Source organism: Sorex fumeus, unplaced genomic scaffold (assembly GCF_029834395.1).
Source record: "Sorex fumeus unplaced genomic scaffold, SorFum_2.1 ptg000051l, whole genome shotgun sequence".
Lineage (NCBI taxonomy): Eukaryota > Metazoa > Chordata > Mammalia > Eulipotyphla > Soricidae > Sorex > Sorex fumeus.
Window position 1 is genome coordinate 39,041,291 of NW_026606108.1, and position 14,279 is coordinate 39,055,569.

The 14,279-nt window shown below is 58.9% G+C and overlaps 1 protein-coding gene across 2 annotated transcripts in view; it reads right to left on the minus strand.

Moving 5' to 3' along the window:
* Positions 1 to 2,145: 2,145 nt before the first annotated feature.
* NRG2 (neuregulin 2) overlaps positions 2,146 to 14,279 on the minus strand; it is a 199,662-nt gene continuing 187,528 nt past the window's right edge. For both annotated transcript variants that reach the window (XM_056124827.1, XM_056124828.1), the window contains 6 exons: positions 10,399 to 10,422; positions 7,640 to 7,742; positions 5,374 to 5,497; positions 4,941 to 5,068; positions 4,045 to 4,272; positions 2,146 to 3,523 (listed from right to left, as the gene is read on the minus strand). In XM_056124827.1, the coding sequence (XP_055980802.1) occupies positions 2,767 to 3,523; positions 4,045 to 4,272; positions 4,941 to 5,068; positions 5,374 to 5,497; positions 7,640 to 7,742; positions 10,399 to 10,422 (1,364 nt within the window). In that variant the 3' untranslated portion in view covers positions 2,146 to 2,766. The remainder of the gene's footprint in view (positions 3,524 to 4,044; positions 4,273 to 4,940; positions 5,069 to 5,373; positions 5,498 to 7,639; positions 7,743 to 10,398; positions 10,423 to 14,279) is intronic.

A 14,279-nucleotide genomic window follows, 5' to 3' on the forward strand; every position in this document is an offset into this window, starting at 1 on the left:
TAACTTGTGACTAAAAATGCCCCAAGGCAGCAAGAATTCTGAGAGGCTGACTAGAGAAGGGGCTCCAGCCCCATTCTCACCTGTGGGTGATGGGACTTGCTGGACTAGAGTCGCAGGACTAAAGTTCACTTCTGACTTGATACTCTCAGCCTGAAGCTCAGAATTCTGAACAGATAATCAAAGTACCAAATGGGGTCATGACAAAATGAATAACTGCATCAAGTGCTCATTTAGAATTATTCGGGGGTGACATATTTTGTTGGGGTCATGACAAGTTTCTGACTGGAACTTTAGAAGGTAACAGCTCAGAGCCTTGGAAATGGGGCAAAGGAAGACGCAAAGCTATGTCATGAGGTCAGCGGATTCACCAAGAAGTCACTCAGAATTACTCGGGGTCACACAGAGGTCAGAAGGGAGAGGAATTACTGGCTCTTGAAAAAATATCTAAAGCCAACATTAAACTCAGCCAATATTGGATAAAGTCATCAGTTGGGGGCCGGGAAAGGCCAGGACTTTGCAAGTTAATATACTATTTAGTTCATTGTTTTTCCTTGTTTCTTTATAACATACTTTTTTCCAGTCCCCCCAACAATGAATACAACTTTAGTTCTTTTCTCCATCACCTTCCTTTCATCCAGGTTTTGCCAAGCTGTGATTCAAGAATGCAAGGCCCAGCCTACCGTCATCACCATCACCAAATTAACCATTAACAAGTATCATGTGCCAGAAACAACACTGGGTGCTTTATATATATAACTCTCTAAAGCAGCCTTTTGAGGTAGGTAATAGCATCACCACTGAGCAGCTGAGGAAACCAGGGCCTAGAGCTGTCACGGCCCATGCCAGCAGGAGCTGGGATTTGAACCTAGGCCCTGTGGCTACCTGAGCCCTCTCAAGCCTGAGCCTTTCAGCCCCTCTCGTGACTCTCCAAGCCGAGCACACATCCTGGGGTAGCTTGGGCACAGACGAGCGCGCACTCACACACACCCCAATCACCCAAGCTCTTTGGCTAGCAGACACCCTCATGTCTGGCTGGAACTTAATGGCTCCTGGCACTGGGCGTGGGTTAATAATCAATGAGGGAAAAGGCTTCTTAACCCTGGACCTCCATATGCTTCCTCCACGCCTGAAATCTTCATCAGGTTGAGACAGGCCCTGGCTCTGAGGGGGCACAGAGTCGGGGAAAGCGTAATACTCCGTGGGCTGACAAGCCGCAGCAGCTGTGGTCCTTCTGGCAGCCGAGGTTACCCATTATGCCACCTTGCATGTCCAGACTTTGCCTGTGACATGCCTGAGGCCCCAAGGGTCATCTTAACCCAGTACCAACTGCACAACCCTTCCCTCCTCACCCACCTAGGCCCGGAAACTGTTGCCTCAGTTTGGCCCCTGCAGCTCCAGGCCAGGAACTGGGCCAGGGTTCTGAGGCTGAGCTCAAAGCAGAGTCATTTGCGTCAGTCCCTTGGCCTGGTTCCCCGGGAGCCAGGGGGGACACCTTGTGAATGTTCTTGGAAGCAGGAGGAGGCTTGGAGCCTGTCCTGGGAGCTGGAGCCAAGGAGATGGGGGTTGGGGGGCTGGGAGGGCCTGACCTTCTTCATCCTCCACGCCATCAACTAGCTCTCGGGGCCCTGCTGCCTTCCCTCCTCACCTGGGGGCTCGGCACACAGAGTCAAACATACGTGATTTCTGAGTTTATTTATCATATAAAAACGTTCAAGTGTCAACAGTCAGGAGTGTGGACATTTCAGGGCAGGGTTCCCATTTCTTTGGGAGTTTTTTTTTAAACAATGACCTTTTTGACAAATCTATGTGGACCCAGTTTTGGGGGACAGGACTGGAGGGGGAGTGGAGTTGGGGGTGGGTTGGGGGCTGGGAGTAGGGCTGTGAAAAGGAAATGGCGTTTATTGCTAAAAAGGGGAGTCAAATACACTGTCCAGTGGCTCTTCTTGGTCCCAGCGTGACCATGCATCCAATCTAAAGAATCTGAAATGCAAAGGACATGCAGGCGTACAATAGAAAAGACGACCTGTAAACGGAGGTGCTGCAGACAGGGACGCCCTGGAGGCCGTGGGGGAGCCGCGCAGGGGCGTGGGCACGGGGCAACGGGCTATTGGGAAGCGACTTTCTTGGTATCCCCTCCCATGCCAGCAGTGAGAAGCAGGGTGCCTCTCCCCTTCGGGATGCTGTGGCTGAGCTTTGGTCTCCCCCAGGATGTGGCTTGGCCCCCGTCTAGTTCAAGCGCAGGATCCCCATCTTCTACCCAGGGGACCCAAAACTCCAAAGAGCTGGCAAAAGGGCTAAGCTACTCGGTCCAGTTCCTGGCTGGGGCCAACCCCTCATCTCCCCCACCAGAACCCCCAAGCCTCCTCTTAGCTGGCTGTGTCCCTCCCTCGCCGCACCCCGACTTCTCTCCAGGAGCTCCAGGTTAGCGTACAGCAAAAGGCACCACAATATAGGTTTCTATTAAAGAGTCAAAAAAATTGGCTCATCTCTTTTTTTTTGTTGTTTCTTTTTTTTTTCCGAAGCTGTAAATCAGGATGTTACATATAAATAGTTTCCCTATAAAAACGTCTTTGCCGTTAGCTAGTATGACAATTTTTGCTAAAATGAAAATAAAACATTTTTTGTTATACCTTTTCCTTTTATAGAAAATAAAAATATTTTTATTTCTGTTTCTCCTCCTCTCTTTCTCTCGCTCTCTCTCTCTTTCCAGTAGGTGGTCTCTGTTCTCCTTCGAGACAGTGGGGCGGAGGGGGCGGCGGCAGGGCCCTAGAGGGGCGCCGAGTCCTGCGGGGCGCGCGGGGGCGGCCCGCGGCTGTGTCTGCTGCTGCCGGCGCGCGCGCTGTGACTGTCCAGCGAGTAGTAAGTCCTGCTGTCGCCCGCGGAGCCCAGCGGCGGCGAGTCCGAGCGCAGCGCGTCGTGGGCCGCGCGCAGGCCGAGGAACGGCGTGCTCTCGGCCGCCAGCGCCCCGTCCGCGTCGTCCGCGTCCTCGTCGGACGCCGAGCCGCCCCCCGAGCCGCTGCTCAGCGATAGCGAGTCCCGCGCGGCCCGAGCGCGCTGCGCCGCCAACCCGTTGAGCCGCGAGCGGCGCCAGCGCCGGGGCCCCGCCGACGTCCTGCGGGACGCACCGCGGGCGCGCGGGCGCGGCGGCGGCGGCGGCGCGCACTCCTGCGTGGTCTCGTACTCGTCGTCCTCAGGGATGCGGAAGGGGCTGGCGGGCAGGCTGCCCAGGCTGCCGCCCAGCGCGCACGCCCCGCGCCGCGGGCCCGGACCCCCCGGCGGCGCGGGGTAGTAGTAGCTGTCGTAGCTGCGCTGCATGTCCGCGCTGGGCCCCGGCGGCGGCGCCGCGTGCCGCAGGAGCGGCTGCTGCTCGGCCAGCCGGTAGCTGATAGGTGCGGCCGGGGGCAGCGACACGGCGTGCGCCGAGTTGGGGGACGTGATCTCGAAAGTGGGTACCTGCGTGGCCAGCGAGTAGTGGAAGTCCACCGGGGAGAGGCGCGCGGGCGTGGTCAGCGCCGACACGTACCTGCGGAAGAGGGGGCTCAGGAGGGCGGGGAAGACCCCGGGCGTCGGCCCGAGAGCCCCCCCGCCGGGTGCCACTCCCGCCATCCCCGCCAGCTCCCTTCCTCTGCTCTGGCACCGGCCCTCCCGGCCCAGGCCTCCGCAGGGAGTGGGGGGCCTGGCCCCCCGATGACTCCTGCCTCTTCCTGCCTCCGGGCGGCCACTGCGCGGGGCCCTGTGGTGGCGTTTGGATCCCGGGGCCTGGCGGCTGATCCTGCGGGGGCCCGAGGCCCCCCGCGCACCGATGAGTCTCCTCGCGGACAACCTCCCCTCCCACGCTCCAGGCCGCTCCGTCTTGGTGTCTTTCTGTGCCTGCTGGGACAAGGGGCCTCTAGGTGACGCCAGGGCAGGGCAACCCTGTACCCGGGAAAGCCCTTGGGTTCCTAATGCCTCGGGGTGGTTATCTACACACATCCCCTTCCTCTGCAGAAAAGTTTTGGACGTGAGACGGGGACTGAGGGGCATGGACGTGGGCCAGGCGCTGACCTCTCGCTGTGCGGCGAGTCCCGCAGCGAGTCGATGGAGTCGTGGTAGGGCGGTGCCGCGGCTCTGCGCTGCTCCTCCAGGCTGTAGGCTGCGGCCCGCCGTGCCCGCGCCTCCACGCACGCGGGGCTGTTGCACTTGCTGGTGCCCACGGATGACAGCATGATGCCTGACTGGGAGTCCGAGGTCAGGCTCTCGGAGCGCTCCAGGCTCCATGTGTGGCTCTCATGCCTGGGTGGGGGAAGGTGAGGGTTCAGGAAGGGCCCCGGGTGGCCCCCCAACGCCCCCCTTGCGGGCTTTCAGGTGCCCACCCCTGCAGTACTGCAAAAGCCCACCCCCTGGTGAGCCAGATAAAGGGGGCTGGGGTGCTGTGTGTGTGTGGGGGGGAGCTGCTGAAAGCAAGAGGTCTTACCCACCACCTCCCACATCTGGGAAGCTTCTGTGCCCTATCTGAAGAGCACAGTCCCCAAGGTGCTAGTCTGTGGGTGCCCTACCGACTCTGTGGTGGTCCCAGGGAAGAGCAGGCCCCTGGATGTGCCTTTCTGGAGCTGTGTGCATGGGCTTTCCACCCCTGTCCCAAGGAGACCAAGGGGGCCTGGGCTTCATGGGTGCAGGTGACTGTTTGGTGAGGGGCACTTTAAGCCAAATTAATGAGGTCCAAACAAGCATGAGGGGGCCCTCCGATATCCCCCTCTACTTCTGGGGACTGCTTTTCTGGAATAGGGAACTCAGAGCTGTGAGGAGGATCAGAGGGAAACTTTAGCTGCAGGGTCCGTGTGAAGTGCCTGTCCTTATGCCCCCCTCATGGGGACCGTCAAAGCATCACAGCCTGACTGGGGAGTTTCTATGTGGGGTTGGGGGGTGGGGACATGGGAGAGTCAAGGGGCCTCAAGGCTCACCTGTGACTGGAGGTGGGCGTGGCTGTGGAGCAGTGGTGAGAAGGAGAACAGGAGTGGCTTCCCGAGAAGGTGGACTCAGTTTCCCTCCGGATGACATGGTCTGTGGCTGGCACATTCTTGGAGATATACTGGAATGGAGAGAATCAGGCTGGGGTCAGTGACAGGTGACCGCTTGCCCACCAGGAGTGGGCTCCCCTTCTTGGTGTCAGTGGTGGGTTGTTGTTGGGGGCTGGTTAGGGGACTCGGCCCGGGAAGACCACCTGGCCTCCAGCCCTTCCATAAGAAAGTGGGCAGAGTGAAGTTAGTTATCCAGGTGAGCAAGGCCGGCAGGCAGGGCACAGGGTGGGGTGGGCTGATGCCTGCTCTGGCCCATCCTTCAGGGGGCATGGAAAGGCTGGCTTTAAGGGCAGAGGGGCCCGAGAACACTACTCACATCTACCATCTGGATCTCCTCCGGGTCTAGGCGGGGGTGGCTGGGCCCGTTGGCCAAGCTGCGGTTCTGGTGGGCGGGGCACATGTTCTGCCGCAGGTGGTTATGCATCTGCTTCCGCTGTTTTCTGCACAGGGGAAGTTGGGTGAGCCCGCACGCCCCCTAGCTGTGGCTAGGGGAACCACCCACCCCTGGCCTGGTCAGCGGGGTAGTCTCTGGCTCAGCTTGTTGTTGCCCTCAGCCAGGCCCCCATGCACCTTCTATGCTGGAACCCAGCCAGCCTGAACCCCCGGAGAGGCCTGACACCAGAACTCCTCCATGTTCTAGTTTGCCATTCTGGGCACAACACACAGTTCCATTTCTTTATCTAGGGTTAGCTGGGGGTCCTTTACCCAACTCAAGAGCAGAGAGCGTGTTGGGGCCCAGTGCTGGGCCACTCACTTGCTCATGGCTCTTATATTAGGAGTTTTGCTAGGCGCAGGGGCTGTGAGGGACAAGGGACAAGATGGTCCTACCCTGGCGGGTCAGTGAGTCAGCAGGGGAAGTCCATGAGGCCACAAAAACAAGGGAACAAATAAGAGACTTCCAGTTTGGGGGCTGGAGAGATAGCACAGCAGGTAGGGCATTTGCCTTGCACATGGCTGACCTGGGTTCGATTCCCAGCATCCCATATGGTCCCCTGAGCACCACCAGGAGTGATTCCTAGGTGCAGAGTCAGGAGTGACTCCTATGCATCACTGGGTGTGATCCAAAAACAAACAACAACAACAACAACAAAAAGAGACTTTCAGCGTGGTGCTCTGAAGAAAACAAACAGGGTGTCCAAGTGCTCCATGCTTGTGTTTTCAAATGAGCAAAATTGGTTAAGCCCCACCGCACCCCCAACCCTCTTGGTTCCCAGTGACCATTTGTTCAATTGGGGTTGTCTCCTCCCTGGATGTGGCCTCTGCACAGGCCGTGGTGTCCACCTGCAGCCGCTTGCCTCTTGGGCCCTAGCCTAAGGGCCCTGTCAGCATTCCCCCAGCCTGCATCCGAGGCAGGCCCCTGAACTATGCCATGTTGCCCATGCTGGATCTTGTGCCTACAGGTCTGGCCGTGCCCTGTGCCTGGTGCCTGGCAGCCATGGGCTGGAAGTTTGCTGAAGACACAAATAGATGCAAGGGGGGGCAGGGTGGGAGTTCTGAACTGGGGAAATTGCCTTTTCCGCATTCTTGGATTGACCTGCTTGGGTCCAATCTCCAATTTTGGCTTACTGAGCCCCATCCCACCAAACCTCCCCCCAATCTTTCTAGTCCTGGATGTGTCCAGTCCAAAACTGACTGGTCCCCCACTAGGGTCCAGAGATGGGCAGTGAGAGCCTTTCCCCAGCAGGTGAGTCCCCTCCAGACGGTGGTCGTGCTCAGGCCCTTACTCTATACATTGGAAAGGACGAGGTGGGCCCTTCACTCTCACACGCTACATTAGCCTGCCCTGATGCTGGCCCCTGACCCCGGCATCCAAGTTTGACATCTAAGGTCTGATGTGCCACCTGGTGTTCCAGCTGTTTGTTCTCGGTGCTTGGGGGACCATGTGGTACTGGGCTTAAACCTGGACTTTGGCATGAGAAGCATGTGCCCCAGCTCCCAGCTGCCCTCACAGGTTTGTACCCCCACCCCCCGTGTTCCCCCCACCTCTTTATTCATGGCAGCTCCGGTTTGTTGGTGCTGCTCATGCTCCAGGAATAAGGCTGCCCCTCTACACATCTGCCTTCTTGCCCCCCCCTGCAAGGACCTCCCCTCTTCCCCTGGCTGAGGTCCTGCCCATGTTCCTGTTGGTGGCCAGGCTGCCCCTGGGGGTAGATCCTCTCTTCTGAGCCTCCCATCCCAGAGCCTGCCTCAGGACAGAGAAGAGGGGGATGAATGGGGAGAGGGGGTGCTTCCTCCCAACATCTTTGAGGTCCTTCCAGGATCATCCCCACTCTGCAGGTGAGCACTCAGAGCCCCTTCACACGCCTCACACCAATCTGCCCTGGTCACATAGATGGAAACTGGCTTCAAACTCAGATTGAGCCTCTGAGACCGGTGTTCAGAACTGGCTCCATCAGACCTGTGGGTCCGTCTCCTCCATCTCTTGGCCTGTTTCCTATTCTGATGCTCTGGTCCCTCCAGAGACCCTTGAAGGAGCAGCGGGGGCAGAGGAGGGTGTGAGTGGGACGTCGAGGCCAGGACAGGTGGGGTGGGACCCTGTGTTCCAAGGCAGTCTTGGGGGCCCAGCCTCGGTCTCCACTCACTTGGTCTTGCAGTAGGCGACCACGCAGACGATGCCCACGACAAGCAGAGCCACACAGATGCCCGTGATGGTCAGGACACGCTTCTGGTACAGCTCCTCAGCTTCTGCAGAGGTAGGGGGTGTGAGGCACAGGACGAGCGGCGCTGCAGGCACAGTAGTGTGGAGCCCCTGCCTGCCCATGGAGCCTTGGGCTCCCACCTGGCTCCTCCTGCCCACCCCCCTCACCTGCTCCTACACTGACTTTGCCCCAAACCCCAACTCCACTCACCCATGAAATCTGGGCATAAGCAGCTGTCCTGAGCCCCACACCCTGCCCACAGCATGAGGGAAGTGTGGGGGAAGGGAGGTAGATGAGGCATGGTTCTCATAGTCAGCTGGGCAGGAAACCTTGTCCACCCTGTCATGAGCCAGGGGTGGTGGTTGCAAAAGCCCCACTGGGCTGGGGAGTGGTTCCCGTGCACGTGTGGTCCCCAGGCAAAGCCACTGCAGCATTCATGGGGATGTGGTGTGGCATGGTTGTTGCTGGGTCATCTTGCTCAGAGGACAGGGGTGTGGAGGGAGGTTCCTGGACTGGGAGCAGGGATGGGGGACCTGGTTCTCGGTGAGTGGTATCATAGGGCTACAACCCTCCCCCACCCCGCAGCCTGGCGGGGGGGGGGCAGGCTGCAGCCCTGTGATACCAGGCTCCCCACTTCTGCCTGTGCAAGGCCCCAAGCCGCAGTCTCTGCCCTCTCCCCCTGCCATGTCTGAAGAGCAGGCCCCACTCTCACAGATGAGCTGAGCTAGCTGTATCCCCTCCCCACTTCTTGGTGAGTCAGCAACCCTTCTAGAAAAGACAGTAAGAGCCAGGCAGAAGGAAGAGGAGGAGGAAGGTGACAGTGATCTCTGCCCTGCCGACAGGCCTCCTGCATCTCTACCGTCCAGGGGTGCTGGCACAGACCCCTAGTCCTCGGCTGGCCCTCGTGGAATCTCCTGCGGCAAAGGTGGACCCACTAGCTATGCCCAAAGTCGGGAGTTCAGACCCTTCCCCAAACATGCGCACGACACATCACTTGGGAGATGCGCCCCGCAGCTTGCAGGGGTCAGCACACATGCACCCTCCCCCCCTCACATCTCACCCTATTGCCCTCAGCTCTGCTGCACATCGGCCTTTCTCTCCTGTGAGGCCTTTCTGGTCACCTACAGTAGTAGGTGGCCCAGTCCTTGGCCAGGGACTACAGGACTCCTGCATGGAATAACTCTATCACTGGCCCCCTGGCTCTGCTACATCAGGAAAGTTCTAGTTCTGGCTCCTGCTCCAACTTCTCTCCTTGCTCCAGTCTTAGGCCCAAGGGCCATGGCCACTCAGGAGCTTGAATCCAAGCCTGCTGTGCTGTTCCTCGTCTCTGCGACAGCAGCAGGCCTCAGTACCCTCCACGGCTCTTTTTTCTTCTCCCATGTTGTCCTTTTGCTCTCTCCTGAGCAGAGGACACCACTGGCCACTTCCTGTCACTGCCTCCAGCTGTGTCCAGAGACTGTGTCTCCTCTTGACAGCTGATTCCTCTCCCGAGGGCTCCCGGCCCCAACCGCCTCGTCCTCCTTAGTCTCCTGGGATCCTCGGCCCTGGGGTGCCGGCAACCTCCAGCCATCCAACAAGCGCTCTCCAGCCACACCTCCTGGCACTGTCCCAGAGCATCCAGCAGGTTCCAACCCAAGGGCCGTCTCTTGGGATAGGCCTTCCCTGGCTGCCCCAAGAACCTAAACACCAGCAGGCTGACTCTGGGGTCCAGCAGATGCTTTGGGGACCCTACCCTGTCTACTGGCACCCTTTCTGTTCCAGCCAGACAGCTCTCAGCCTCAGTGGAGACCCCTCATGGCATCCCTCCCAGTGGCACCCCTACACCCCCATTCACACACCTCTACAGCTTCACTTGTACACCTGCTCCGTCATGAGCCTTGGACAGGCCACATGGTCGGACACAACCTCGCTCTCCTCCCAAGAGTGACAGTGGCTGAGGGGGTGTACAGGGGCCGGAAGCTGGGAGTCCCCAGACTGCCAGGAGAAGCTGCTATTACTGAGACCTGGCCCTCCATCTGGGGACTAATCCCGCCTTTCACCCCCAAACTGAACCTCAGCATCTCTCCTTCTAAGAGGCATTTGGACCCCTGGTTCTGGACCCCCAATATGGGGCTGAGAGCTGATACTGAGACAACTGTCCTTTCTACCCTGCTGTGGGCACAGTGCCACCCTGCCCTGGCCCTTGCTGGTCTTGCCCACAGAGGCACACGTGTGCTGGCTTGGGAACAGACCTTGGAGGAATGATGGCATCAAGAAGATGGTAGAGCCTGGCAGACACACCAGGGCCTGGGCAGGGACAAGGGACATTGTAGCAACCAGCAGGTGCAGAGTGGATAACCATGGAAGGGGGGCCAGGAAGGCTGACGTAGGGCTGTGGGGCTGTCCTGGCACTGTTAACCGAGGGGCCCACCCATTGGGCTGCATGGGGGCTCAAAGGTCCCCCATGAATCTGGGGGCACTGCTGTAACTGGGGACAATCTGGTCCCCTCCTCTTCAGGAGCTTCCCTGTCTCCCCCCAATTAACGTAATTTATGAGAAAACACCCTGTGGGGGCCAGGGTGCCTTCTGGAAGCATCCCTCTGTTCTTGCTGGAAAGAAAACCAGACATCTAGTACACGGGGGTGGGGGGAGTGGATGGGTCAGAGGCCATGGAAAGGGAGCACAGGCAGCATGGGGTAGGGGGGCGCAGAGAGGCTTCGTACCCTTTAGTTCAAATCCGAGATGCTCTGGCAGTGCAGAAGAGAGGCAGGGCAGGGGTGTGGGGAGGGAGACGAAGTGGGGTGGGGAGAGAGAGAGAAACAGAGAGAGAAATGTTGGTCAGGATTTTGCAGATACCGCGCCAGCCTGTGAGGTGAAAGCAGGTCAGTGGGTGCCCCTCCCCAGCCACCTGAGCTCCTTCCTCAGCACCCTGCCCCCATGAGCCCCCAAGAGGCTTGGAGAGAGAAGTGAAGGGGAGCAGGGGGACTTGGCGGGGGGTGTCTGTGGGCTCACGACCAGGTGGGGGGCACGGGCCGAAGAGTCATTGTTGCCAGGGAGGCAGGGATGTGGGCTGGGAACAGAAGTGACACCACTACTCTTTTCCCCATTGCAGGGCCAGGTCTCTGTCACTCTCCAGCCCTTCCTGGGGACAACTTGCCTGTTTCACGCTCATTCTTGGAGACCTTTTTCTATTCAGGACGAGAATGTCGGGGGGGGGGGGGGTAGGCAGCCCAGACCCCTAGTTCCTGTCCTGCCCCCAGGCCTGGCTGGCCTGCTCCGAGGCTGGCGTGGAGATTCTGAGCTTGAGGGTGAAGGGCAGGGGTGGGCAGAGGAGGTTCCAGGAGGCAAGGGGGGCTGTTCCCCCTTAGACCTCAACAACCCATGGTTAATACCTAGGTTCCATATGTAGCATAGCCCAATCTGTGGCTCAGGAGACAGAGGGGTGAGGGGGCTGCTTGGAAGTCATGCCCTTCCTGTGGTGTCCCCACTGTCCCCACTGTAGTCTTAGGTGGGGGACATAAAGGTGGGCCTGCCGGGATGCCACCCAAGCTGTGTGGGCAGAACAGGTCTCCCGCAGGCTGACCCTGGCACCGTCCTGCCGTGCAACCCCCGCACTGGCTTTCTAGCCTGGCATCTGCTAGGCTAGTGGGTGGGGGTGAGGCGGGTGGGGGGCGAATCTGGCCTGGCCTCTGCCCTGAGCCAGGTGGTGGAATCACTCAGAGCAGCAGAGCCGTGGGGAGATGGTGAGTCCCCACAGCCTTCCGGAAGATACTGCGGCTGTTCACAGCAGCCTGTGCCTAGCCGCAAGCTCCTCCTTCACCCTCGTTCACTGTGTGGATGTGGGCAAATGCTAAGTGCTCTGAGCTGCAGCTGTGTGCAGCTGGGGTGTCGGCAGGCTGGCGGGGGGTGGGGGCAGGCTGGGTCAGCATCCCCACACACACAGCCCAGGAGGGAGATGACCGTGCGCTGTATGCTCACTTCCCGCAGAGGGGAAGCCTGGGGGCCCATCACCCCTGAGCTCCCTCCTACGAAGGATCCAGAGCCTTCGGGGGGGATGGCGGGGTTCCAGTCCCAGCGTCCCAGCTTCCAGCAGAGGGTACAGCTTGGCACACGACCCCTGGTTCTCTCAAACACCTGCTACCTTGAGGCGGGGGAGTCGCCTAGTGGGCTCCTGCCTGACCTGGGGCAAATGGCTGGGCACCTGCCCCCCAGGGCTGCAGACATGGCACAGACTCAGGAAGACTGTGCAGCTCTGAGTGGCTAATCCCAAGGCCCCAGAGCCCCGCGGGCAGCTGGAGAGGCCACTGCTGGCTCTGGCTATGCCCCCAGCCTGACCACAGTGTCTGGGCACCGGGCTGCGGTTCATTGCTGGTCTAGTTGTGTGAGACAAGGAAGCTGGGCCCTGTGGTGCCAGGATGCTTTCCCAAGTCCCCCTCTGGGGAGGGGGGAGGAGACAGGCAGGGAGGCCTTGGGGGAAGCCATGGCTAGGCCTGAGACTGAGCACTGGAGAGGCGAGCAAGGCCGGGCTGGCCAGCTGAGACCACAGCAGGGCTGGGACATCACTCAGGCCCTGGGCAGCCTCTGCTGGCCACTTGCTGTCTGCTCCAGAAAGCAAACAGTCCCGTGTTCACTGGCAGCTGCTCGCCAGAGCCCAGCCACCCTCTGGGTCACAGCCAGGCCTTCTCTTGGACAGAAATGTGAATCTGACCAGTGACCAAGGTGACCTGATATGAACTCTCAACAGGGCCGGCGCCCCGGACACTCTACGTGTTCTTCCTCCAAGACAGGCCCAAGGGATTGTCATGGGGTCCCTCAGCATGTGAGCATGTGTGAAGGTGTGAGTATGTATGCATGCAGGTGTGAGCTCAGGTGTGCACATGAGTGCGTGGAGTGCAGGTGTAAGTGTGTGTGCAGGTATAACTGTGTGTACATGTGTGAGCATGAGTTCTGGTGTGAGCACATGTGTAGGTGTGAGTGCATGTGTGAGCAAGTGTGCAGGTGTGTGTTTGTGTGCACAGCAGTATAAGCATGAGTGCAGGTGTGACTGCATGTATAGGTAAGTGCAGGTGTGAGCATGTATGAATGCAAATGTGTGCAGATGTGAGCATGTGTGTATACAGGTGTGAGTGCAGGTGTGTGTGTGGGTTTGAGTGTGTGTACAGGTGTAGGCATGCATGTAGGTGTGAGCATGTGTGTAGGTGTGAGTGCAGGTGTAAGTTCAGGTATGGGTGCACGTGCATGTGTGAGTGTAGGAATGAGTTCAGGTGTGGGTGTCAGTGCAGGTGTGAGTGCATATGCAGGAGTGGACACATGTGCAGGTGTAAATGTAGACACAAGTGCATGTTTGCAGGTAAGCATGTGTGCAGGTAAGTGCAGGTGTGAGCCGTGTACACATGTGAGCACGATATGCAGGTGTGGGTGCGTGAGTTCTTTATAGCGTGCTTATAGGTGCATGAGTCTAACTCAGAAATTGGGGGGTTTTCAGTAGAAAGAGCAACTCCAAGTGCTCTTGTGGCCCTGGGCTCCATTTCTTTCTTTTTTTCCCATATAGTTCGTCTGCTCTAGAGTCTGCCTGGGTGGAGGGGGAGGGCCAGACCCTGCCGAGGGGGCCCTGGGAGAGACACTCAGCTTCACAGCCCAGGGCAGGCTCCCAGCCAGGCCCTTCATGAGACCTGCAGGCATGATTCACCCTCCCAGCAATACTCAAAGCAGAGGTGTCAGTGTCCTATAGGTGAGGGGTAAACTGAGGCCCAGAGCTAGTAAGTTCAGCGACTGGTGTTTCTATTCAGCCCCATGAAATCCTGGACCTGAACCCTTCAGCCAGCACCTGCCCCCACCTTTCCTGCAGTTATCCATGGAGTGTTGGGCCAAGTGCCAGCAGTGTCATCAGCCTTCACCAGAGGGTGGCAGTGAAATTCTGACCGCAAGGGGCAGGAAGGTCTGGGCTGCATTTGTGTGCTCCTAGGACCCTGCTGGCCCTCCCAGAAGACCAGAACTGAGAACTGAAGCAGCCTTGCAGGCAGAGAAGCCTGGCCGGGGTGTGTTTCAGAGGGTCTGCAGCTCTGGGTGAGGGTGGGTGGGGACTTCCTGTCCAGAACTGTCCTTTCAGCCAGAGGCTGTGGGCCTGAGGTGACAGGGAGGATAGCTGCGGTCTCTGCCTGCGCCTTTGGTCCCCTCTTGGGGTCCCCCTGACCTAGTGTCCTTTTCTGGGGCTGGATCTGACGCTGCAGTTCTTTCTGAACCCCGGAGAATTCTGTTGGGCCGCATGTCCTGTGTGTGGGCTCTGTCCTTATCTCTGAGGCCTCCCACGCTCTATTAAGGGCGAGGGCCTCTGGGTTAACCAGTCCCCCTTCCCTCTGGGCTGACCAGCCCCCTCCCAGGGCTCCTGCTTCCCTCTCCAAGACTTGGCTTATTGGTCCCTTAGAGAGGAAGGAGGGTGGCAGTTTCCAGGCTTTTGTGTTGTGGTCAGCAGAGGGCCCAGAAGGCTCATTTCTCCACCCCGAGACCCAGCCCCCCCAAGCCCTCTAAACCCCTATTCTCTAAGAGTTATTTGGAGAGGGCAGGACTTCTGAGGTCCTGCCCTCAATGTCCAGGCACCACAGCT